General features: G+C 43.4%; 1 protein-coding gene across 1 annotated transcript in view; it reads right to left on the bottom strand.

Moving 5' to 3' along the window:
• The window catches only part of amph (amphiphysin), a 289286-nt gene that overhangs the window by 82851 nt on the left and 183750 nt on the right, over positions 1 to 22685 (bottom strand). Inside the window, exons 6-11 of the mRNA XM_041189423.1 lie at positions 19758 to 19865; positions 19395 to 19480; positions 17500 to 17575; positions 8904 to 8986; positions 6166 to 6316; positions 4283 to 4411 (exon numbers count right to left, since the gene is read on the bottom strand). Coding sequence (XP_041045357.1) covers positions 4283 to 4411; positions 6166 to 6316; positions 8904 to 8986; positions 17500 to 17575; positions 19395 to 19480; positions 19758 to 19865 — 633 coding nt within the window. The remainder of the gene's footprint in view (positions 1 to 4282; positions 4412 to 6165; positions 6317 to 8903; positions 8987 to 17499; positions 17576 to 19394; positions 19481 to 19757; positions 19866 to 22685) is intronic.

The raw sequence follows: 22685 nt of genomic DNA, 5'->3' as shown, positions 1-22685 counted from the left end.
CTCCACCAGCAACAATACAAACATTCTGTGTATGTCGGTGCACTGCTCCTGCCTTCACTCTAAGCACTGCTGCATATGGCTCTCCATGAGGCTGGCCACTAGCTCAGCGGAGAAGGTCATGTGCTTAAGACCCTGAGACATGACAGTGCACATGTAATGAATGGGTTCTTCCATTCTGCTCCTATGACTCTGCACCATCTCAGGGAACGCTGACATTTTGACACACATCCCCTGTTGCTGGTCCAGGAATACCCACCTTGCGTGTGACTCTTGAGGCTGTCCATCTCCACCCAGCTGAGCACGGCTGCACCTGCTCTCCATCCACTGATTGGAACTGCCCACAGCTGCCATCACATCCCTCACCTCCTCCTGCTCACTTGAAAAGTGTTGCTCACCCTGTGTTATCCCTTCCAAGATCGCATGAGGGTTCACTGAGGTGGGTGCATCAGCACTGAGGGTATGATTGATATGATGGTGCAGCCTTGCTTGCTTCCTCCTCCTCTGCAGACAACAATGACATCCCCCTGGCTCTCCTTGACTCCTCTTTCACATCTGTCCAGCGGGAGACATAAGAAGGTGGTTAAGCTAAATTAGCTCTGTCAGCAGCTGCTTCTGTAACAATGATGCAGGCCATTAGAGCTAATGCTTTAATATGAAGGGAAACTGAGGAGGAAGGAACTACATCGCCATTGCACAGAGATGATCAAACCCCTTTCACTGCATCTCGGAGAGGCTCCCATTTCGACATTCCCTGATCTGCTGCCATTCTGGTCATGTCAAGGAGCAAAGTGCCATCAAAATAGTGAGATGTGATACACCACCACCTGTTCAAGCCCTTCCTCATTTCTCTTCTGGAAAGTTAAGAGGGTGAGAGTCAAGGCCTTGGTGTCTTCCTTCACTACTTCCAGCTTCACTAACACATGTGGTGTTACTGTTGTCTTCTCCACTTTTGCTTTTCCATTAGCTCATTAATGCTTCTGGGGACATGTTTTGGAGAACTTTGCTCCTCAGGCTGCTCATCTTGTGTGTATGTTTGTGACTGCAGATCTGGAGGCCTGTTATCCAGATGCAGTGTTGCCCTCACCTTGTCAGTCTGCAGAAGTTTATTGAAACGTTTGTGGCACTGTATCCAGGTCCTCCGCTTACTCCGCCATCTTCAGCTTGGTCTGTCCAGCTGGCTCTCCTGCTGCTCTTCAGGAATAAAACGGTGCACCATGATGCCACCAGCACCAAAAGAACCTCAAGGAAGACATTGGTAAATCGCAGGGCCACCCATGAACGTATACTTATCCTTCTGCCCTGTTGCTGTTCTGCTCCTTCTTCCATTTCCCTCTAAACTGGCAAACAGGCAACCACAATAATGGCCAAAGGTTCATATTTAAAGCAGGGTGGCATCACTGCTCTCCTTGCTACTTTCCACCTCCACCTTAATTAGAGGGTGACAACACACCCCGGCCACTAATTGGCCTGGGCCTGCTTGTTAAAAATCTCATTGGGTGTCAATGTGACAGGGGGTGCTGGGGTCAGGACTCGGAAATGATTCTAATGTCAGGGTCCCCATTCCAGAACAAAATTTCAGCCCCTTGCATCTGAGTGCTGTTTGTAGGTATTGGCAATGTATTGACATGCAGGATGCATATGGAAGGCATGGGCAAGGCCTTGTCTAGTGTAGGCTGAAGATGCTGGGCAAGGAAGGTACTAGAAATTGCACAAGAGTAGCCTGAAAGGTGACTGATGAAAATCTGGAGGCCACTGAAGGGATGGATGTGGTAGTGATGAGAATTTATATCACCAGCGCTTAGATGATAGCAGGTTATCTACCTTCCCCTCTCAATGAATCCGTTGAACTTTTTCTGACAATGCTCCCTCATTCTCTGAACAGTAGAATTTACATTCACCATACCAGCTGTGTCCCATATACCCGACATATTGGGCACTCAGTAGTCATCTCTGGGGAATACCAGCTGCAATTGCAGCAGCGAGACTTCCACAGTCTACTTTTGCAAATGGGATGTCCTTCTTCTTCCCACACAGCAGCGAGATATTTTCAATCACAGAGAACGGAACGGCTGCCATCAGCCACAAAAATCCTGTTGTCTTTTTAAGATTCTGCAGGTGCTTAAAGTTTGTAGAAACACATGGATTCCCTCCTATCTGGGGGCTTGTGGTAAATCCTAGACATTAATTATCCTGTGTCACAGGTTCCCCCATGGGCTGGTAGTTCCAGGGGAGTGGAGGTTCACTTACCTTGGGGGACCAAGAGGACCAGTCCCAGCACTGGGATCTTATTGATTGTAAAATGATCCAGATTTGCATAAATGTTTTGAGTCAGGCAGGCACTTTATATGCCTGAAAAATTAGGAATTTTAAAATTGTGACAAATCACAGTACTTTACCCGCTCTATTTTAACTGCTCCCCCCCCCAACACCCCCCACCTACCCTCAACTCCTGAGCAAGTTTCTAATGAAAAAGGAGGCAGTTAAAAAATGTTTAATGCATCTCCTTCATGTCACAGCTAATCTACCAAAGATGTGAAGAAAAGCAACAGCAATTGGACCTTGAGGCTTCCCCAACCCTGCCTCTGCTCCCAAGTGTGCATACTAATAGCGTAAAGGTATCTTCCCTGGGGAAAAAAACAATGCTTTTTCTTCAGGTAAACAGCTTGGAGGAGTTTGTTAAACCCAGCCACTGTAATGTGGCACTTTAAGGCAGTGAGCACAGATCATAGCAACAAGAACAAAAGACTGACAGGACAAATATTAATTCCAACTGTCGAAATCTCAGTATGTGCACAGGTTGCACAAAGAATTATACCTTGAGTGATAATTTATAAGTAAGATGGCCCTCATGACTAAATTTCCCGCACGCAACTGTCACATGAATCTTTGCTCCCACGGTGCTACTTCATAAAATTTACTTAGTATTCTGAGAAACACAGTTTCAAATGACACAAATTTTGAAAACAATAATTGCTCTGAACTACAAACACTGAATGAGCATTAAACTGGTCAGAACAATGCAACTATAATTGGTTAAATTCACACACGTGTTGAGGTGATACTTCAAATAAATATCCTGTATTGAGGTCCAAACACCATAATGTTTCTTTTCTGGAGTCTTTGGGAATTATTGCCTCACTTAGACTGAATGACCCAGATGTGCATCTGGAAATAAGAGTTTTCCCACTGGCTCCCTATGGCCTACCCTACCCACAATTTCCCCATTCCCAACAAACCAGGTCATGAGCAGTGCAAGCCCATGGGTGTTCCTGGCATACAAAGCCACCATGCTTGGACACTAAGTATGAAAATCTAAACTAATAATGCTGAATTTACAGATAGGTATAAGCCACCTGCAAGTACTGCACAATGTGCTGCAACTTTAACTATAAGTGTGCAATCCAGGGAGAAGATACCATAGCACAATGTAAAAAAACACACACTGACACTACTTCCAGATAACATATAGGTATCAGCCTTGGCTTAGTTGTAGTGTTCTTGCCCCTAAGTTAGAAGGTTGTGGGTTCATGCCCTATTCCAGCAACGTAAAAAAAAAACATTCGCAGGATATAGATGTTGCTTGCATGGCTGGCATTTATCACCCTGCCCTACAGGGTGATAAATTGCTGCCGTTCATGTGGCAAAGGAGTTCCCACAACACTGTTAGGTAGGAATTCCAGGATTTTGATACAGATGCTTGAGCATGCAATCTAGGCAGAGACTCAGTGCAGTACAAGGAAATGCTGCTTTACTGATGAGACATTAAACTGAGGCCCAGTCTGTTCCTTCAAATGGACATTCGAGATCCCACAATCACTATTTGAAGAACAGCAAGCAGGTTCTCCCCAATATATCCTGGCCAAAACTTATCCCTCAATCAACATCTCACAAAACACTTATCTGGCCATTTATCTCATTGTTGTTATGGCTATGCTGCAATCTCTTCCTACATTATAACAGTGACTACAATTAAAGAATAGTCAGTTAGCTGTAAAGCACTTTGAGATGTCCAGAGGTTATGAAAGGCATTATACAAATGCAAGATTTTTCTTTCATACAACTAGCTCTGTGAATAGTAAGCAGTTACTAAAAGCAAATGATGATTACATTTCCTGTCCGTGACTGAAACAGTGACAAGTTTTGTCTACCACTGTAACTCCTGCCACTGGCTGGAAAGGCATCAGGAGCTCATATGCATTTGGCCCACACATGTCCTACACATCTTCTATGAAATAAACCTAGGTAGGCCTGGGTAAACAGTACAGTTGGAAAGTCCGCTGACCTGTGACGGGCTGGTGACACTGATCTCGGGAACAAAGTTGTCCTCAAAGAAGTTGATAATATTTTCTTGGTGCAGCTCCTTTGTTGGGGTGAGTTTTGGAGGTGGTGGGACAGGAGGCCCTTTTCTCAGCTAGACACAGCAGGGAGAGAGGAGAAGTAAGAGAGAGGAATGAAAGCAAGTCGGGCACAGAAACAACAGTGCCAAAATGGCAGTTTTTGTAAGCTCGCGAACTTCACTGCGAGGAACCCTAGATTGAAGTAAACTGGATCACAATATAGACAGCATTTAGGTGAAAATGTCGAGCTTTAACGCAACCACGCAATTGAGCTGTACAATAAGTAATATAAAATGGTCAAATCCACATGCCAACGGGCTCCCAGCTACCAGAGGGTTATATATATATATATATATATATATATATATACACACAATGGTGCTGTATTTCCTGTCCTTTAGTTTTATTGGATTCAGTAACAGGCCTTAAGGAGGGTCACTTTGGATAAGCAGTCAATATTTCAGAAAGCCAGTCATAATGAAGGGCCAGTTTTGGGCAGCAGAAACTCACCTAGCTGCTGTGCCAGAAATGAGGCCTGGGATATTTTAAATTGCTGGCCTCGTTTAAATCCTGCCGGCTAACTTCCCACCTGTTCTGGATGGAAGGAGCGGGAAATCATGGGGGCCAGAGTCCAGCTGACAACAGCAGGTAGCAGGATCATCCACTGGTTCATCCTGTCGGATTGAAAACTCTAGCCTCTTCTGTTCCGAACCTGCCTCGTCACTGTGTTGACCTGGTGGGAAACTCACCGCTGCTTCCTGATCAAGCTACCGAGTAAAAAATTGTATTCAGTTCCCAATGAGCTCATAAGGTGCATACGTTAAAAAGGACCCCACCCCCTTTGGTGGGTGTGCAATTTTAACTGCCTACTTGTCTGCTCATTTCCGTTGGGTGGGGACGACTGAAATCACCCTGGAGTCTCTGGAATTTCACTGGGGCATAAGGATGTATAGTTTCTTATGTTCATATTTTGTGATAGAACATGGGTCTGCTGGGATTCCACCCAATGGCCCAAACTCTGTCTGGGTGGCAGAGCTAATAGACATTCTACCAGCTCACCTCTTCCCACATCAAACTATAACTTCAGTGAAGTTCTTTGACTGCCCTGGGAATCCAGTCTATCTGGAGGCCCAGCAGAAGTCACACCACTGAGTGCTGACACCTGTTGTACACCGGGCCTTGGAAAGGCCCCATAAAGTTCCCAAGCATTAGTAATTGATCCCATGTGGGGACAGACTATTTTAAAATTAAAGCCCACATTTCTTTGGAATTTTTGCACTCCTCTAACAGAACAGCATGGCACTGTTCTCATTTCCCAGCATGCAGTCAGCTTGGGCACCTAGTTGAACTCATGCAGGCTTAGATCCTCTGTACCAGCTACTTAATGGCCCAGTCCCCATGATTGGTCACCTGCTGTCACCACATCCAGGCATAGAATCACTGTGCCTGTGCATACCAGGGCCTGTGAATGTGGAAAAGTGGCAACAGGCATTTGTGATGTATAAATGAAGTGTTAACATTTATTGAGAGCCTTGCACCCAAAACATTTGCCCTTACAGGTGCTGAATGAAGTATTGTGCACTTGCAGAATTTTCCATATTTGCAGGCATAATTTTTTTCCTTCTCATTACTTTTACCTCCATTCTGAGTACCCCTTTAAAGCATTTTCCAATGGTTCAAAGCTGCCTGTTGTGTAAAGCCTGTGCAGCATGTGGGGACATGATACACGTAAAAAAGAACATGTTCGGTTTGTCCCTGCTGTTAAGTACAACCAAACTTTACCTGAATTCAGCATTCACAACATTTTGCTTTTGTTTTCAAGCTTTACCTGAGATGGTGACTTGGGACGAGTCGGAGTATGAGCTGGTGATGCTGCCAAAGGTGCCAAAGTATGATTAGGACTGGTCACTGGGCTACTGGGTGGAGACGGTTCTTCCGGTGGTGTTGGGGTCTTGGAAATTCTCAATGGGCCCGAGTCACTGAACAGGACAGCAAAGCATACAGCATAAATTAGCTGGTGATACGGTAAGATGATTCTACATACCCATCATAGTAACCCATCCAGGTTTTGACCAAAAATCTGGACCAAAAATTATGCCACCCTCATCCAATCATCTGCCAAGGACACTTCACACAAGCTTCTGGGACTGAAGTATTGTTCAGGTTAAAGCTTCAACTTTCGCTTCAATGCTCAATCACACACACTGCAAACATCTTCCCCTTGTGAACATAGCCACAATATAGCCTTGTATTCTCACCATTTACCCTGACATAGAGGTAACATGTAAATGGTTTGAAGACATTTATCAGGAAGGACAGTTGAAGAGTTTTGTTTTATATTTAAGCTCTCCACTATTAATTCTAAAACACAAACAGGAGCATTAGACTAATTATAAAGGGATTGGATATCTATACAAACTTAATAACTAAACATAAACACAAACAACAGACATTCATCTAGGATAAATGCAGAAAGCAACAAAAGCAGACTGATAATTATAGTCAGCAGGGACAATATTAAACATTAATAAGATTTACCACTTGGTATTAATCTTGCTTCATCTTAGTTTTTGACACAAGGCCAAGACCTAAGCCTCCTAGCAGGACTAAAGCTTACATGATTTGGTATTCCTAGCCACAATCAAAACTAATCATTTCTACTACCAACTGTGCCTACATCACACACACTCCAAACCTACCTCCATCTCCTTTGTCAACAGTAGCAAAAAACAGTGTGAAATAACATCAAACATTTGATTATATCCAACTGTTAATCGCTTAAAACATAAAACACTCTTCACTTTGATGTCACAAACCTACAGTACTTCAGTGGTAAGAATCCAGTAGTAATCAAACGAGACTTTCAGAAACAATTTAAGAAAATAAGGAAGCAAGGAATGAGAATGGGCTTTTCAGCCCATCAAGTCTTTTGACACTATCATATCATAGTCTCTACCCACCCACCTAATCTCCTTCCATAGACCATGTACACTCAGCCCTATCATGGACGCTAACCCACCCATTTGAACTCCTTCCTTAGACCATGTATATTCTAGTCTTTTGTGGGCTCTACCCCAATCATTTAAGCTCACTTCACAACCCATGGATATGCCACCAGACAATAGTTTCTACCCCACCCATTCAAACTTCTTTCCATAGCCTGTGTACGCTCTAAGTTCATTTGTTGACTCCACCCACCAATTTAACCTCCTTCCGCAGCCCATATTGTATCCTCCCTTACTGGGACTTTTTTCCAATAGAAGCCAGGAGATCCTGTGGCCTGAAGTCAGGCCCAGAATTGCACATCTCACAGCTGGCACATGTGTTGCATCCCAATTCCTTGATGCAATGTCCACTAGAGGACAGGCATGTGCCAGTGATGCCAACAGCCCAACAAATACAGGAATCCTTATCTTATTGTAGTGTACTGTGCCTTAGTCAACAGCTTTGTAAATGGGAGGTGTTCGGGGGAAGGGTGGGCAGGTGGGAAGGCAGAATATTGAGATATTTGTTAACGGACCACAGTCATCGAATCATGAAAATGTGGATACAGGGCTCTTTTGGGCAGTCAGGTGTATGATACATTCGCACCAACAAACACAGGGTGCACATACATATGCATGCACACACATTCAATATATATTCAAACTCATCACTGCATTTAAGAGTTGCCCCCAAAATTACTGAGAAGCCCATACATGTAGGTTGGCTTGATACAGAGTGTACATTCGCCCCCTTTTGGAGTCTAACCATCCAAAGTCATATGTATGTACTAGATGATGAGAATACATGAGCATTAACCTTAGATAGAAACTGCAAATGGAACTGTAAAACCTTTAACATGAAAACAACTCTCAAAAGGGTGAGGTCTGATACCAGGAAGGGAGATTCAAGAGCTCCACTCTGAGGAATGTTGCTGAGCCAGTTTTGGATATGGCATTTGCCTATTAATGGCAACAGGCCACATATACACTTATATCTTTATGCTTAGTGCTTCTTCATATTGATAGTCTGGATTCAGAACTCTTTAGCCTCAAGCACAGTGAAAATTGAGAATTCTGAGTGGAAGATGAGCAGCTTTTAGTTTGGGCGTTGATGTTAGCGGGTCAATACTGATCCTAATATTACTGGAAGGTTTGAACACTCAACCAATTACATGAAATGTAGGAACAAGAGTTGGCCATTCAGCCTCTTGAGCCTGTTGCAGCATTCAGTCAGTTCATGACTGATTTGATAGCTAAACAGCACCAATAAAAATGAGGTTTTCCAAAAAGGATCCCCTCAGTGGTAAGTGAAAACTCGGACTGTCAGCAGGGGCAGTGTGAGAAAGAGATTTAAAGTATAAATGAAGAGTAAAATTGAATAGGTGTAAAGCGAGAAGCTGGCCTGATCCCATCAGTTTTCCAAAGGTGGGCTGCATTAAAACTACCCTCCTCCAGATTTACAAAATCCACTTCCATGGGGAATGTCTGATTGCAAAATTGGCCTTTAATTTTGTCGAGAAAGTTGTGCAAATTTATATCAAACTAAAACAATGATGATTTAAGTTTTCATCTGATACAATACCTGGGTGCGCCTTGGATGCTAAATGCTTTGTCAGCATGCTGCTCCCCAAGCTTACTCATTATTTCATATAGTTTATGACAGAGCTAGAAAACAAAAAGGAACAAGTATGAAATGGTACCTCCAAATAAATACTCAAAGTGGCACGGTAATAACCAGGTACTCTCAAAAATATTCCATCAAGAAATAACAAAAAAAAACATTGGAATGTAATTGCTAGTGTTCACTCCCACAGGGGCCATTCTAGTGTTCAGTCAATGATACGCAAATACCATACATGTTCTGAAGGATTCCTCTTTAAACCACACCGATAGAAATTAAAAGCGTAGACTTTAAGATGCAGTGCATTGAGCAACTGAAGAGTATTGTCAGGCACACATATCAGGGGGTCCATGAATCATGCGAGCCAGGAGTTAGATATATTCAACACAAATTCCTGAGATAAACACTTGGAAAGTTTTATACTAGTGGTTCCAAACCATCCAATTTATCTCATCATTTGCAATCCTTTTAGTTCTTAATATTTTCAATGAACAGTTTTATTTAAAATGTCACATAATGTATATTGCTGTCTATGCTGCACACTATACAAGCTGTGAGAAACAAGGGCAAATTTACTTGGAATATTGATAGCAAATTCATGGGTAATGATCCATTAGAAATGTTCAAGAATAACCCAAGTATAAAAGAGATGGGATATGAGGAAATATTAGAGAGATCAGGAGAGAAAACCTTTATGGGAGAGTAGTCTCATGAGGGATTAAATGATAAACCCAGAATATTACCTCGCAGTAAGTGAAGGAAATAGAACTGGAGAAAATAAGTTAGTGGAAAAGTAAATTTAAAACATTATTACAAAGAACTTCTTTACTCAAGGTCAAATGTGGTCAGAAAAATTTGCCAAGCAGACAGTAGCCAGATAAATAGCTGAGAGAGTGAGGACACAAGAGTGAGAAGTGGATGAGTCTATGGGTACATGCCCAAGAGCCCCAGCAAAGTATGAGCTGCCTGCCAGAATTAGTGCACTGCAGTGCTCAAGGGAGAACAGAGTGCAGAGAGGAGTGAGTTGAGGCCTCACTGGGCACCTCAAATACAAAAGGTGCAGTATGGGTCATCTGAGAGTGCCAGGGACCAGAAGCTTTAAAAGTGACTGAGGAGTTTACAAATTTAATAGATGTGGGTTCTGTCACCCACTGATTACTGTATGCTAGGCTGAACCCTGAACACTATAGCAGTTATCAATTGACACCAATGTGCATGCACCATCCTCGCTCTCCCGACTCCACCTGCTGAGCATAATGAAATTACCTACCGTAGCAGAAAATGGTTCAGTTAGTACAATGCCAACTCGTCATTTAACAGGAATACTTTCTCGTAAGTACCCACACCCGTCTATGGCCTTTCAGCCCTTGTAGAACCCCTCAGACTATATGGTTGACATGTAACAAATCTTGTAAATATTAACTGTAATTGTAAATGTAGCTATTAACATACAGTAATGGAAGAAATTGATTTCGTTTGCACCTTATGTAATGTCAACTTTGAAAGGTCATGTAAGGTATTTTTATAAGTTTTATGAATAATGTATATTTTCAGGAAAAAAAACAGTCACAGTGCTTCCAATTTAATATACCCATTCATGCCAGGCTGACTTGAAGGTGGAAATGGACAGTAAAGATCGGTCTTAAATAATTACAAACTATTACCAGAGGATAAAAGGAAGGGAACATTTTTATAATATTTAGAGATAAAAGCAGTGTTGCAGAATGGGCAAAGAAGATCAGCAAGTTAAATATAATATTGATGAAAAAATATAAAGTGCAATGTTCCATAATTTTGAAGTCAAGATTGATTGTCTGGTACATGAATGTAAAAGCATTCAAACAAAATTATAGCGTTAGAAGAGCTCATTATTTTAGAGGATTATAATCTCACAGACATAACTGTGGCTGGTTAGCACAGGGCTAGGAACTTCAGATTCTAAGTTGTAACATTTTCATGTGAGATAGAGAGAAAGGGTGCATCCACCGCCGCCCCCCGCCCCCCCCAACCCAACATTTCTATATCTTCAAGAATTCCAATAAATTTGCTTGGCACAATTTACCTTTCTAAAAGCTTAACTGCTATTACCTCAGTTTCATTGAATGTTCTTAAATTTCTTTCTTTATAATAAGAATATCCAAGGCTTTTCTTACAATAAAAGGCAAGACAAGTGGCATTTTAAAAAATTCATTCACAGGATGTGGGCGTTGTTGGCTAGGCCAGCATTTATTGCCCATCTCTGATTGCCCTTAGGAAGGTGGTGGTGAGCTGCCTTCTTGGCTGCAGTCCATGTGGTGTAGGTACACCCACAGTGCTGTTAGGGAGTTCCAGGATTTTGACTCAGTGACAGTGAAGGAACGGTGATATAGTTACATGTCAGGATGGTGTGTGAAATGGAGGGGAACTTCCAGGTGGTGGTGTTCCCATGTGTCTGCTGCCCTTGTCCTTCTAGATGGTAAAGGTTTTGGGTTTGGAAGGTGATCTCAAAGGAGCCTCTGTGAGCTACTGCAGTGTATCTTCTAGATGGTACACACTGCTGCCACTGTGCGTCGGTGGAGGAGGGAATGGGTGTTTAAGGTGGTAGATGAGGTGCCAATCAAGCGGGCTGTTAATTCCCAGTATCCTGTTTATCTTTTCAAAATTGTAGCATTAACTCTTTTTCAGTCTTTTGGTTGCGCATCTGTGTTTAATAAAGCTATTTTGAAAAAATACTTAAGCTTTGGGGCTCCTGTTCCTAGCATCAGTCCCTTCAATATTTTCCAATATGTCAGAAATAATCCATCTCTGTCGCTTTATGAATCTCAACCGCTTCAATATTTTAATAACCCCTTATTACTAGTCTCTATTTTCCCAATGACTTCCAAAGTATTTTTTCCCACCTCATATACAGGGCCACTAGCATCTCAAGACTTCACCAGCACCTGTCCTCCATGATGACCCCTGCAACCCTCTTGGTGGGGCCTGCTTGTCTGGCACTGACAAGTCGGTTGCACTCTCTTGACATCTGGGGCCTCATTCATGGCTGCTGATTGGCGGGTAGGGGGTGCTGCAGTAGCAATAGTGGCCGTTGCTCCTGGTGACACTGTTGGGACTGAAGAGCTGCAAACCCTCTGATTGGCCAGCAGCTCTCGGAGCTGGAATCTTTGTCATTGAAAGCATGGGAATCCTGACAGTAGGAAGCAAACTGCCTGATAGGCATTTAATCCTCTCAGGGATGCTGGAAAAGGCCTTGGTGGGGTTGCCATCGGCTTTCCTGCTGATGGACAGTCCACCACATAAATTCAGCCCTAGGTGTGTTAAACTAATATGGAACCAAAAACCAATTAGAATGCCACCACAATGATGGTGCTGAGGTACATGGTAACTATCTGAACATAAAAGGCTCACATGGGCCAGTTAATCACAGGCCATAATAATATACACAACTGGGGCAGAATTTTCCCAGCACTGTGGAGGCGGCTTTGAAGAAAAAAAAAGTCAGGATGGCACCCTGATGTGCTCCCACTACCTTGTGCATTCCCGAAGACAGGAGCACAGTGGTGACAACAAATGCCCACAGTGGCAGCTAAATAGTTAAGGCAATTATTGATGCAATTAGACAACGTCTCTTTAACAGACATTAATTTTGCCGAAGGTGCCGGAACAACCCTTTTGTCTGCAGCTCACCTACTCACAGGAGACAAGAGCAGAGTGGGAGGTCAGAATGCCATGAAATGGAAATGAAGTTTTAACTTTGAATGGCTAAGTTGGCAGCCCTCAGGCCATTTGCCTGCAAAGGTTTGCAAATGAAACCACCACATTTGCAGATGGATCCACCAGACAGGGCTAGGCAGGAGAGATTGACTGTCGGTCCCATCGTCATTATCATGCTTCCATCTTATGCTGTCCTGCCCTGCTCCATTCCAATCAGCAGCACACAGGCTTCACAGTTGGGTAGCTGGTCTTCCTTTGCTTCGGGCATTCTGATTGGCCCTCCTGCCTCCACAGCCCACCTGTCATCCCTTTGAACACAGGGACGGCCTATTCATTGGGCTGGCAGGTGCATTACTGAAATGCACGGGGTCGGGACCCAGAAATGGTCCGGACGTCACATTCTCAATACTCAACAGCCAAAGCCCCGGTTCCTCCTCTGCCATACTTCCAGGCCAATGGAGCCTGCTCCACCTGCCCACATTTTCCATACTGTCAGACCTGCTGATCATTTCCAGCATTTTCAGCTTTCACTTTAGATTCCCAGCAACTTGTATTTTAGCTTTTTGTTTTACAGGTAAGCATAATTTATTCAGTAATTCGCTGAAAGTACATGAAGATTGTTCAGGTGCCAAAAGGATAAAATCTGGAACAAATTGAGTGGCAGAGATTGATCAAAGTTTATCATTATTCGCACATACAACTCACACCACTAATGGAGTTGGACAGTAATTGGAAGGCTCTTAAAAAAAATTGCTCTCAAGATGTGGGCGACACTGGCAGCACAGTATTTATTGCCCATCCTTACTTGCCTGGAGAATGTGACATTGGGCTGATTTCACTCTCACAACAGTGTTAAGCAGGAAATTCCAGGATGACGGAACATCAACATATGTTAAAGTCAGGATGAGTGAATTGACCATAACTTGGAAGTGATGATGTTCTCTCGAGTTTCTGCTAATATCCTTTGTGACGGGAGAACCCGGTGGGAGGGGGGAGTGGGCATGGGGAGACAGCTCAGATATCAGGCAACAATTTCAGGCTCAGTACAAATGATAATCGGGAGAGATCTATAATAGCGGCTGACCCAATACTGTTCGTTTTACAGGTTTGGGCAAAGTCAAAGTGACTTCCCAGTCTACCCTCCCCATATCTCATGAAGTGGTGTCACGTCAGGTGGTAAAAATTGCTACCATAATGAGAGCAGACAGTATGACCTGTGATTGGTCAATGGCGAATGCCAGACAGCTGGTAAGTAACCTGCCCACCTCCAAAAAGTGCCAATGACCTTGGGTAGGACATTTTTTTTTATTCTTTCATGGGATGTGGGCATCACTGGCAAGGCCAACATTTGTTGCCCATCCCTAATTTCCCTTGAACTAAGTGGCTTGGGGCAGTTAAGTCAACCACATTGCTGTGGTCTGGAGTCACATGTCAGTAAGACCAGGTTAAGTACAGCAGATTTTTTTCCTTAAGAGACATAAGTGAACCCAATGGGTTTTTAATTTAATGGTCACCATTAAAATGAGCTTTAAATTCCAGGTTTATTAATATAATTTAAATTCCACCAGCTGCTGTGGTGAGATTTGAATCCATGTCCCCACAGCATTAGCCTGGGTCTCTGGTTTACTAGGCCAGTGACATAAGAACATAAGAACTAGGAACAGGAATAGGCAATTCAGCCCCTCGAGCCTGCCCTACCATTCAATACGATCATGGCTGATCTCATTTCGGCTTCAACTCTAATTTCCCGCCCTCTCCCCATAACCTTTCAACCCATTACTAATTAAAAATCTGTCTATCTCCTCCTTAAATTTATTTAGCATCCCTTTGAGAAAAGTAATTCCTCCTCATCTCTGATTTAAATCTACCACACCTTAGCCTAAAACTATGGCCTCTTTGGATGCTTATTCTCCCTCTTACCATCTTTATTCCTCTTTGGAATATATGTGACATTACTACTACACCATTGCACCCCTATTGAGGCTAATGAGCTCATCCTTGGCTTAGCCAATGCAATTCGCAACTGCAATAGATACCAAGACAATGAAAGAGCAATTATGGATAGTCTGAAACACAACAACAGAGTTCAGATCCCTGCCTTAAAAAAAATGGTGCGATGGGTAAGGACAACTAATGACAATGAATCTAATGACAACATGATTCAATGAACTAAATTTTCCATGGTCCAGGAATTGGGCTTGGAAGTGGGGCAGCCGTGAATGTGGTGTGGAGCTGCTTCAGGAAGCATTTCTGCCACCAGATATATTTCCCCGGGGGGTAAGATTGTGGATCAGCTGCCTGCTGCATGGTAATGAACAATCAAATGAAGCAATTAAGATGCCTGGTAGAGGCTATTTATCATTCACACTGGCATATTTCCAGGATTGGAGCAGCACCTGCCATGTGCAGAGGCCGTCGGCTTAATGGAGGCAGCCTCCCTGAAGTAGTCCAAGATGCCACTGGAGCCAGAGGCTCCATCCCCCAATGAGCAAGCAGCAGGCAGGTGGCGCTGTGGGCCGTCAGCAGCAGCAGAAATTTTACACAACCACAACCTGTAACCTCATGCCTGACATATCCCCCAGTCTACCACTGACATCAAGCCAGGGGATCAAACCTGGATCAATGCAGGAGGGCATGTCAGGAGCGGCACCAGGCATACCTAAAAATGAGGTGTCAACCTGGCGAAGCTACAACACAGGACGACACGTGTGCCAAACAGCAGAAGCAGCATGCGACAAACAGAGCTAAGCGTTTCCACAACCAACGGATCAGATCTAAACTCTTGCAGTCCTGCCACATCCAGTTGTGAATGGTGATGGACAGTTAAACAACCCACTGGAGGGTGATCTGGAACTGCTGGCCCTCTGATTGGGATCCCATCTATCAACTGTAATTAGACAGCAAACTCGGAGGCCTTGTCAAGGGATATCCCTGTGCTGTTCTCAATGCTGGCAATTGCAGGCTCAGGACCTCAATGTTGAAACATGTATTTAAAAAAATCATGACTAAACAAATTTAGTTGCTTCTAGTGAAGACTGCTATCCTTGGAATAAAGATTGCTTCAAGTTCCACAGCACAACAGCAAAGGTTTTTTGTAAAAGTGCATATACAGAAACAGCAGAAAAGAAGCGGGCACAATTACAAATAAATAAAACTATAAAGCAATCCAATTTAAATATTTGTGAAGGTAAAATTTGCAATATATTGGTAACATCCAGCCAAACCAAACTAATCAAGCTGGAAATAAATGCCCTAGAAATTAGTTTTATATCATCTTACAAATGCCCAGGTTGTTGACAGCCACTAAACAGTTAGTCAGAGGATTCTGATGAAAATTCAGTCCAGTGTGTGCTCCAGCTCAGTGACATAGGGCGATGTAATGCTTGTGCCAGTTAATGTGCAAGTATATGGAAAATATCTATCCCACAATTTCAGAAAAGGCATTCAAATCAAATGTCAAAAATCCGTAGGATAGATTTTCTGTCTCTTCTCTTCCAATTCAGAGCCTCACCTACTGTCTTGCCAAAAAAAATGACGTGGACACATTAAGGTTCAGTCTTGCCTCTTCCTTAAACAATCAGATTCCCTTGCAAAGCCCCAGCCCAGCAGCAACTGTTTGCCAAGTACCATTCCCTTGGATTACCTTGGGTTTTCAGCCTAATTTTTCCTTTGCTCACCACTGAGCCCTCCATAAGAGGTTTCCTCCCTGCCCTGTACACACTGCACATGCCCCCAGTTATAACTGACATCTCTATTGCCGAATTTTCCCAAGGAAAGCCTGTCCCTAGCCCGCTCTAGAGCATGTGGTGCAGTTTAATCATTTCTAAAATTACCACTTCACTACTAGGGGTGGGTTAAGGTTGGATGAATCAGATTGGCAATATCCACACCTAATAAATTGTCTAGTTGTGCTACAGATTCATAATCCAACTGGTTAGAGTTTCAAATGTCTAAGACACAATTTACTTATTCTGCAAGTTGTAACAACCATACAACTCAATGTGTCCTTCACTTCAACACAATGCAAGATGAATGAATCAAGCTTCTTTGCATTTACAGTCCCCACCACTCAGATCATCCATGCTTATCCTGGACATCCAACTATAGCAGGCAAATGGCCTTAACCATTGTCCATTACCACAAGAGTCAATTATAAAGACTCGGTACAATGTATTAAGTACACCAGCAATTTCATGCTGTTCAAGCAGCTGCTCACTTCTCATTTAATGGTGTCATTAATAAACGTATCATTAAAGCATTTCAGGCAGTCTCGCCACCTTCAGTTCACCATACAGCAAACCTTCCCCCACCCTCCCCACAAACCCAGCCCTGTGGCCTCTAGCAGTCCTGCCATTGCTGCTTACAAACAATGGCCAAAGACACATTCTGTCGGAGCCTGCTGAAACTTAAGCTGTAGGCCATGGGGTGTGGAGGACTGGATTGGGATAAAAGACAAGAGTCAGATAACGATATACTAAACCAATGAAAGCAGAGACAGATGGGAATATAACCACTGCATACTTCAGCTCCATCCAGCTCTTTAACACTACTGAGGATGAAGCTGGTCAGACTGCTCTCTCTCTCTGAATCACTACCACAACTTGAGGAATGGGACTGGGCCATTTACACAGAGCAGCAAGTGGAGCTAGGGGCAGAGGGTGAAAATTCTTTCCACATTTCAAAACATTTCTTGGTTACACCAGCTTCCGTGTATTGTGGGAAAATTGCATTGACACCAATAGGCCCAGTATGATTGGGGGAGACTGAATAAACAGCAAACAATCAATTATACTAACAAAGAGGCCAACTTCTGAGAAGCTCTTTCAGTGCCCATGCCACCCTCAGCATCTCAAAGTCTACTCACCACTGCAATCTCCTTGTGAAATTTTGACTCTATACATGTAATGTTTCTGAAGGTGCTGACATAGAAACCAACTCGGCTGTGAAAGAAAAAAAAACAAATGATCAGCAAATCTCATCCTCTTATTGCAAAAGTGCATAAAAAACATGAGACCATGTCATGTGATTATTACTGTGGGGCAAACCATTGTCTTTAGCATGCACACACAGGCCTTCACACTGAGGGCTGGATTTAACATTGGAGGCGGGTTCCCAATCTCCCCCAGTGGAAAAGTCAGTGGTGAGCCCACTCCCACTTGGCGGGCTTGCCCTGTCACCATTTAACAGACTTGGGGCTGTAGCTCAGGGAGGTACTTCCGGAGAGGAAGTCTTGCCTCTGAGAGCTGCCAGCTAATCAAATGGCCAGCAGCACTCTGGTCCCAGCAGTGCCATCAAGTGCAGTGACCACTGATGTGACTGCAGTGGGGGGGGGAGAATCACAGGGCTTGGGGGGAGATATTGAGGGGCACTCCAGTGGGCCCAGGTGAGCAGTAATGGAGGTCCCCTCCCCCAAAATCCCCCCCACTATTCATCCCACCAGGATCAGAAGTCCCAGCTGAAAAATCATGGAAAGGTCAGATCGCAGAAATATTCATGGGCAGCATCAAAGCACACAACATCGACACTGATGGGGAATGTCTATTCTAACTGTGGTCTAACCATTGCATAGGACAAATTTATCATTACCTCTGTTAGTCTTTGATATTACTTATGAAGTTCAAAATGCTATTGACTGTCTTTTATGGCTTTGTCCACCATTTAAATCCTTTAGTCTATCTGGTCATCTGCACTCTTAAACATTTTTACATTGTGTGTACACAACCATCTTATTTTTGCCCCAAGATGATTAATATCACAATTCTATACGTACATCTGTCACCTGTCTGCCCATTTCACTAATTCTGTTCATCCACTGGGAAGTATCCAGAGTGGCAATGCCACCTTCCTTCTGTATTCCTCTTTTCTAACATTGGCAAGCATGAGATTGGCATCTCTCCAAGACAGCTCAGCTGAGACCTGCAACACTAGAAAAGCATGCGCCAAAAAATGTATTTCTTCCCAGTATATGCCACACATGTTGCTGCCCCAATGTATTGTGTCACTGTGCGTTCACCAAGGGGGATCTGTTTAGGGGAAACTGGATGTCTGGGTACTTGTCCACTACGGTGCCACCAGAAGCTGACCTGCGCTGTTTTAATGTGCTCCACTGCACAGGTGGCAAGGACACCTTTTTCGACATATGCCTGTCAAGACCAAAACATCACAGGACCAGGCTGCAAATTTTATTCGGAGGCAAGCACAGGAACTGACAGTGAGCTTCCTGTTGGCATCAAGTGGATCAGGTCCAGAAGAGGCTTGAACGGGTGAGCTTAATTTTTATTACTTTCTTTGTTGGAGTTGAAAATGAGCAGTATTCCTCCAGCCTCCACAAGGAAGTCTTAGTTTTTCACAGGGACCTCCACAAGACAGCTCAGCAGCTGATCCCACATATTTGCCTGCTTGGTGGGCAGCCTCTGAGTCACACAAATGTTTGCCACTTCCCATTGGGTGGAAATTCAGCTGGCAACACTTAAGTGAGGAGTTAGTGTTAAATTATCCCAGGCCTTTCTAATATCAAGGTTATTCCCATCCCAAACCAGCTCCCCAGGTAAAATCAGGCCCATAATGTTGAAAGGACAGAGCTATATGATGTACAGGCTAGGCTGCTGGGAGCAGTGACTGAATCAACTGCAATGATGCGAAAAACAATCTTGGCTGGACTAAAGCCTTTTACTTCTCATTGAAGATATACAAATGAGAGTGGTAAAAATGCTTTTATATAACAAGAGAGATGACATAAGAAAGAATGGAGTTTAATACCTTGACCACAATGATGGCAACTCATCCTGTAGGTCAGTATTTAGTTCCTCAAATACTTTCTGTGCCTTTTGAAACTCCTCTTCTGCCTAAAAGATATCAAGAGTATTGGTGTTTTATTTTTGACATTCATTGCGAACATTGCGAACATTGCTGGAACAGTGAATACAAAGACCTTCTTTGTATTCATGCTAAGCAGATGATATCAGAAGAGGTCTGTCTTGTATAACTCTAGTGCAACAAGTGAACAACCTTCAAGTAACTCACTTGCTTACAGTTGATAGCTCAATGTTGAAGGTAACTAATTACACTTTGTCAAGAGGGATGATTTCAGATCATTAACTTAAATGTATTCTAATGACATACCTTGGTGAGTTTGCTATCGTCCCTTCTTTTTGAATGCTGCAAAGATTCTAGGTGATGTCGTGCACAGTCATAATCGACAAGCTTTCTGCTGCGTTTTGCAATTCGAGTCTGTTTGAGATGCAAAAAGAAGTGAGAACAGAATTATCATCTTGATCTCATTTATACAGCAGCTCCAACACCACTGCTGTTAATGTTTTTCCCCCTGACCATACATCAGACAGTCACTGGAAGCATTATCCCACTTATAACTGAATGCCATCATAGGCAGAAAAGAAAAAAGGAAACACTTGATCAATTTTCTCTTTTAGTGCAGATGCTAGATGATTAAGAATAGAAGGCTTTTTAAAATCTAATTACCTTCAAAGGAGAGCTTTGACTGCTGCCAGCTCATAATGGGAAAGAAAGACTCGCTTTTATTCAGTACCACTCAGGGGCTCAGGATGTCCCAAAGCGCTTTTCAGCCAATGAAATACTTTTGAAGTGTAGTCACAGTTGTAATGTAGGTAATGCTGCTGCCAAGTTGCGTACAGCAAAGTTTCACAAACAGCGGGCTGCATTTTTCCTGTAACAGTGAAGCTGCGGCCGAACGTGGGAGGCGACTCCGCTTTGGCCAGCAGCAGGGCCTGAGCGACATATTGCCCACGACAGCCAGGCAAGACACTGCCGCCCAGCTGCCGTCTAATTCAGGACAGAGGCTCGCTGCCTAGAGCTGCTGGCCCAATCAGAGAGCCAGTAGCTCGGCAGCCTCGGCAGCTCCATTGTTAATGGTGGCCAGTATTGAGGCTGAAGCTGCAGGGACCAGGATTCTTCGAAGGCCAGCAGCCCTCGAAGCTAGGTAAGTTGGCTTGGGGAATGTCGGGGCCCTGGCGATCAGTGGGGCAGGGCATCATGGACCACTGGCAGCACCTTTGCAATGAGGATGGCCATTGCCATTGGGGCGGCGGGGACCCTCTGTGACTCATGCAGTACTCATAAAAGAGGGCCCCTGACTGGGACCCCTTGTGGGGTCACCAGGTTTCACCCGATGGTCTCCCCACATGGCGGTGGGCCCTCCCGAAGTAGGCAAAATGCCTCTAGAGGCAGGAGATGATTTTTAATGGCTACTTAAATGGTTAAATTAGCCTCCCAGTACCAACCTTTCTGCCACTGGAAAAATAGCAGGAAGACAGCATGCTCCACTCCAATACTTTTCCCCACCATTTTGCCAGACTTTCTGCCTTCCAACCTGTCACCAAGGGGTCCAGAAAATTCAACCCAGCAATGTGATTATGATCTGATAATGTGTTACTTAATGGTGTTGATTGAGGGATAAATATTGACCAGAATACCACAGCTGATTTTGAAAAAGTGTCATTAGAGTTTTTATATCCACCTGAGCGGGCAGATGGGACCTCAGTGTAATTTGTCATCTGAAAGATTGAACCTCCAACAGTGCAGGGCTCCCTCGGCACATTGCTGTTAGCCTGAATTAAGAACTCAACTCTCTGTAGTGAGGTTTGAATCCACAACCTTCTGACTCAGAGGAGAGAGTGTCACCAAGAATTCCATGACCATTTACAATCAGCCTTCACATTCCTACATTTTTATAGTTTAAGTAAAAATTGGAGAAATTAAAAAACAGGAATTGTAACAAACAGAATGCTCAGTCATGACACCAGTAAATTTCTAGTTGCATTTCCAACATTTTAGATGAATTTCAACTCGGTCATAGAAACAGAAGTTGTGATTGCTCAAGGCAGCAGTGAGTTTGGAAACAGTACAAAGTCCAATTTTGTCACCAATATCTTTCCTGGACTAGATAAATGGAGAAGAGCAGAAGACTGGTGAGGCCACTAACAAGTGACAGTTAGTGGAAATGGCCATAATAAAAACAAATGAACGAGACCAGAATCCTTGGTTTTGTACCCAAAGGAACTGGACACCAAAGTAAGGAGATGACCCTGAACTTGTACAGGACCATATAAGGCAGTGGTTTGAATTTGTATTTGCATTTATAAATTTGTATTTATATAGGCCCTTATGACCCAAAGCGCATCATAGCCAAGAAATTACTTTTGAAGTACAGCCACAAAGTTACACAGGCAAACACAGCCACTAAAACAGCAAATGACTTGATTAATTAGTCTATTTTTCAGGGCAGTGATTTAGGAAGGCAGCCATTGGTCGTTATCCAGGGGAACTATTTCAGGAGATCCTTTACATCGTTCTAAACAGATCTAAACTGTTCCCACTCATGAAAGGATCAAGAATGAGAGTTTAATGTCTCATCTAAGAGACGAGTGTTAACAGAGCAGCATCATTCACTACTGTGATACAGCACTGAAATATAATTTACTCAAGTACTGGAATGGGGCATGAATCCATATCTATGCAAGTCAGATATAAGTGTAACGAGACCCATGGGCCAAAAGGGTTAAAATGCCAACTACCATCTCCAGTAATTTAAAGAACAATAGAGGCAGCACAGCAAAAGTTTAATTTTCTGCTATGTCACCATTTTGATGAAAGGCAAACATCACATCACAGAATCACAGAATTGTTATAGTGTCGAAGGAGACTATTCAGTCCATCATGTCTGCATTGGCTCTCCGAATGTGCAATTCACCCAGTGCCATTCCCCCACTTTCTCCCTGTAGCTCTGCACATGCTTCCTTTTTGGATAACAGCCTAATTCCCTTTTGAATGCCTCAATTGAACCTGCCTCTACCACACTCTCAGTTAATGCATTTCAGGTCATAACTACTCGCTATGAGAAAAATTCTTTCCTCATGTCACCATTGCTTCTTTTGCCAATTACTTTAAATCTGTGCCCTCTTGTATTCGATCCTTTCATGAGTGGGAACAGTTTCTCCCTATCTACTCTGTCCAGACCCTTCATAATGTTCAGTAGCTACATCAAATCCCCTCTCAGGCTTCTCTTCTCCAAGG

Source organism: Carcharodon carcharias, chromosome 6, assembly GCF_017639515.1.
Source record: "Carcharodon carcharias isolate sCarCar2 chromosome 6, sCarCar2.pri, whole genome shotgun sequence".
NCBI classification, from domain to species: domain Eukaryota; kingdom Metazoa; phylum Chordata; class Chondrichthyes; order Lamniformes; family Lamnidae; genus Carcharodon; species Carcharodon carcharias.
This window is presented reverse-complemented; position numbering and strand designations above follow the sequence as displayed.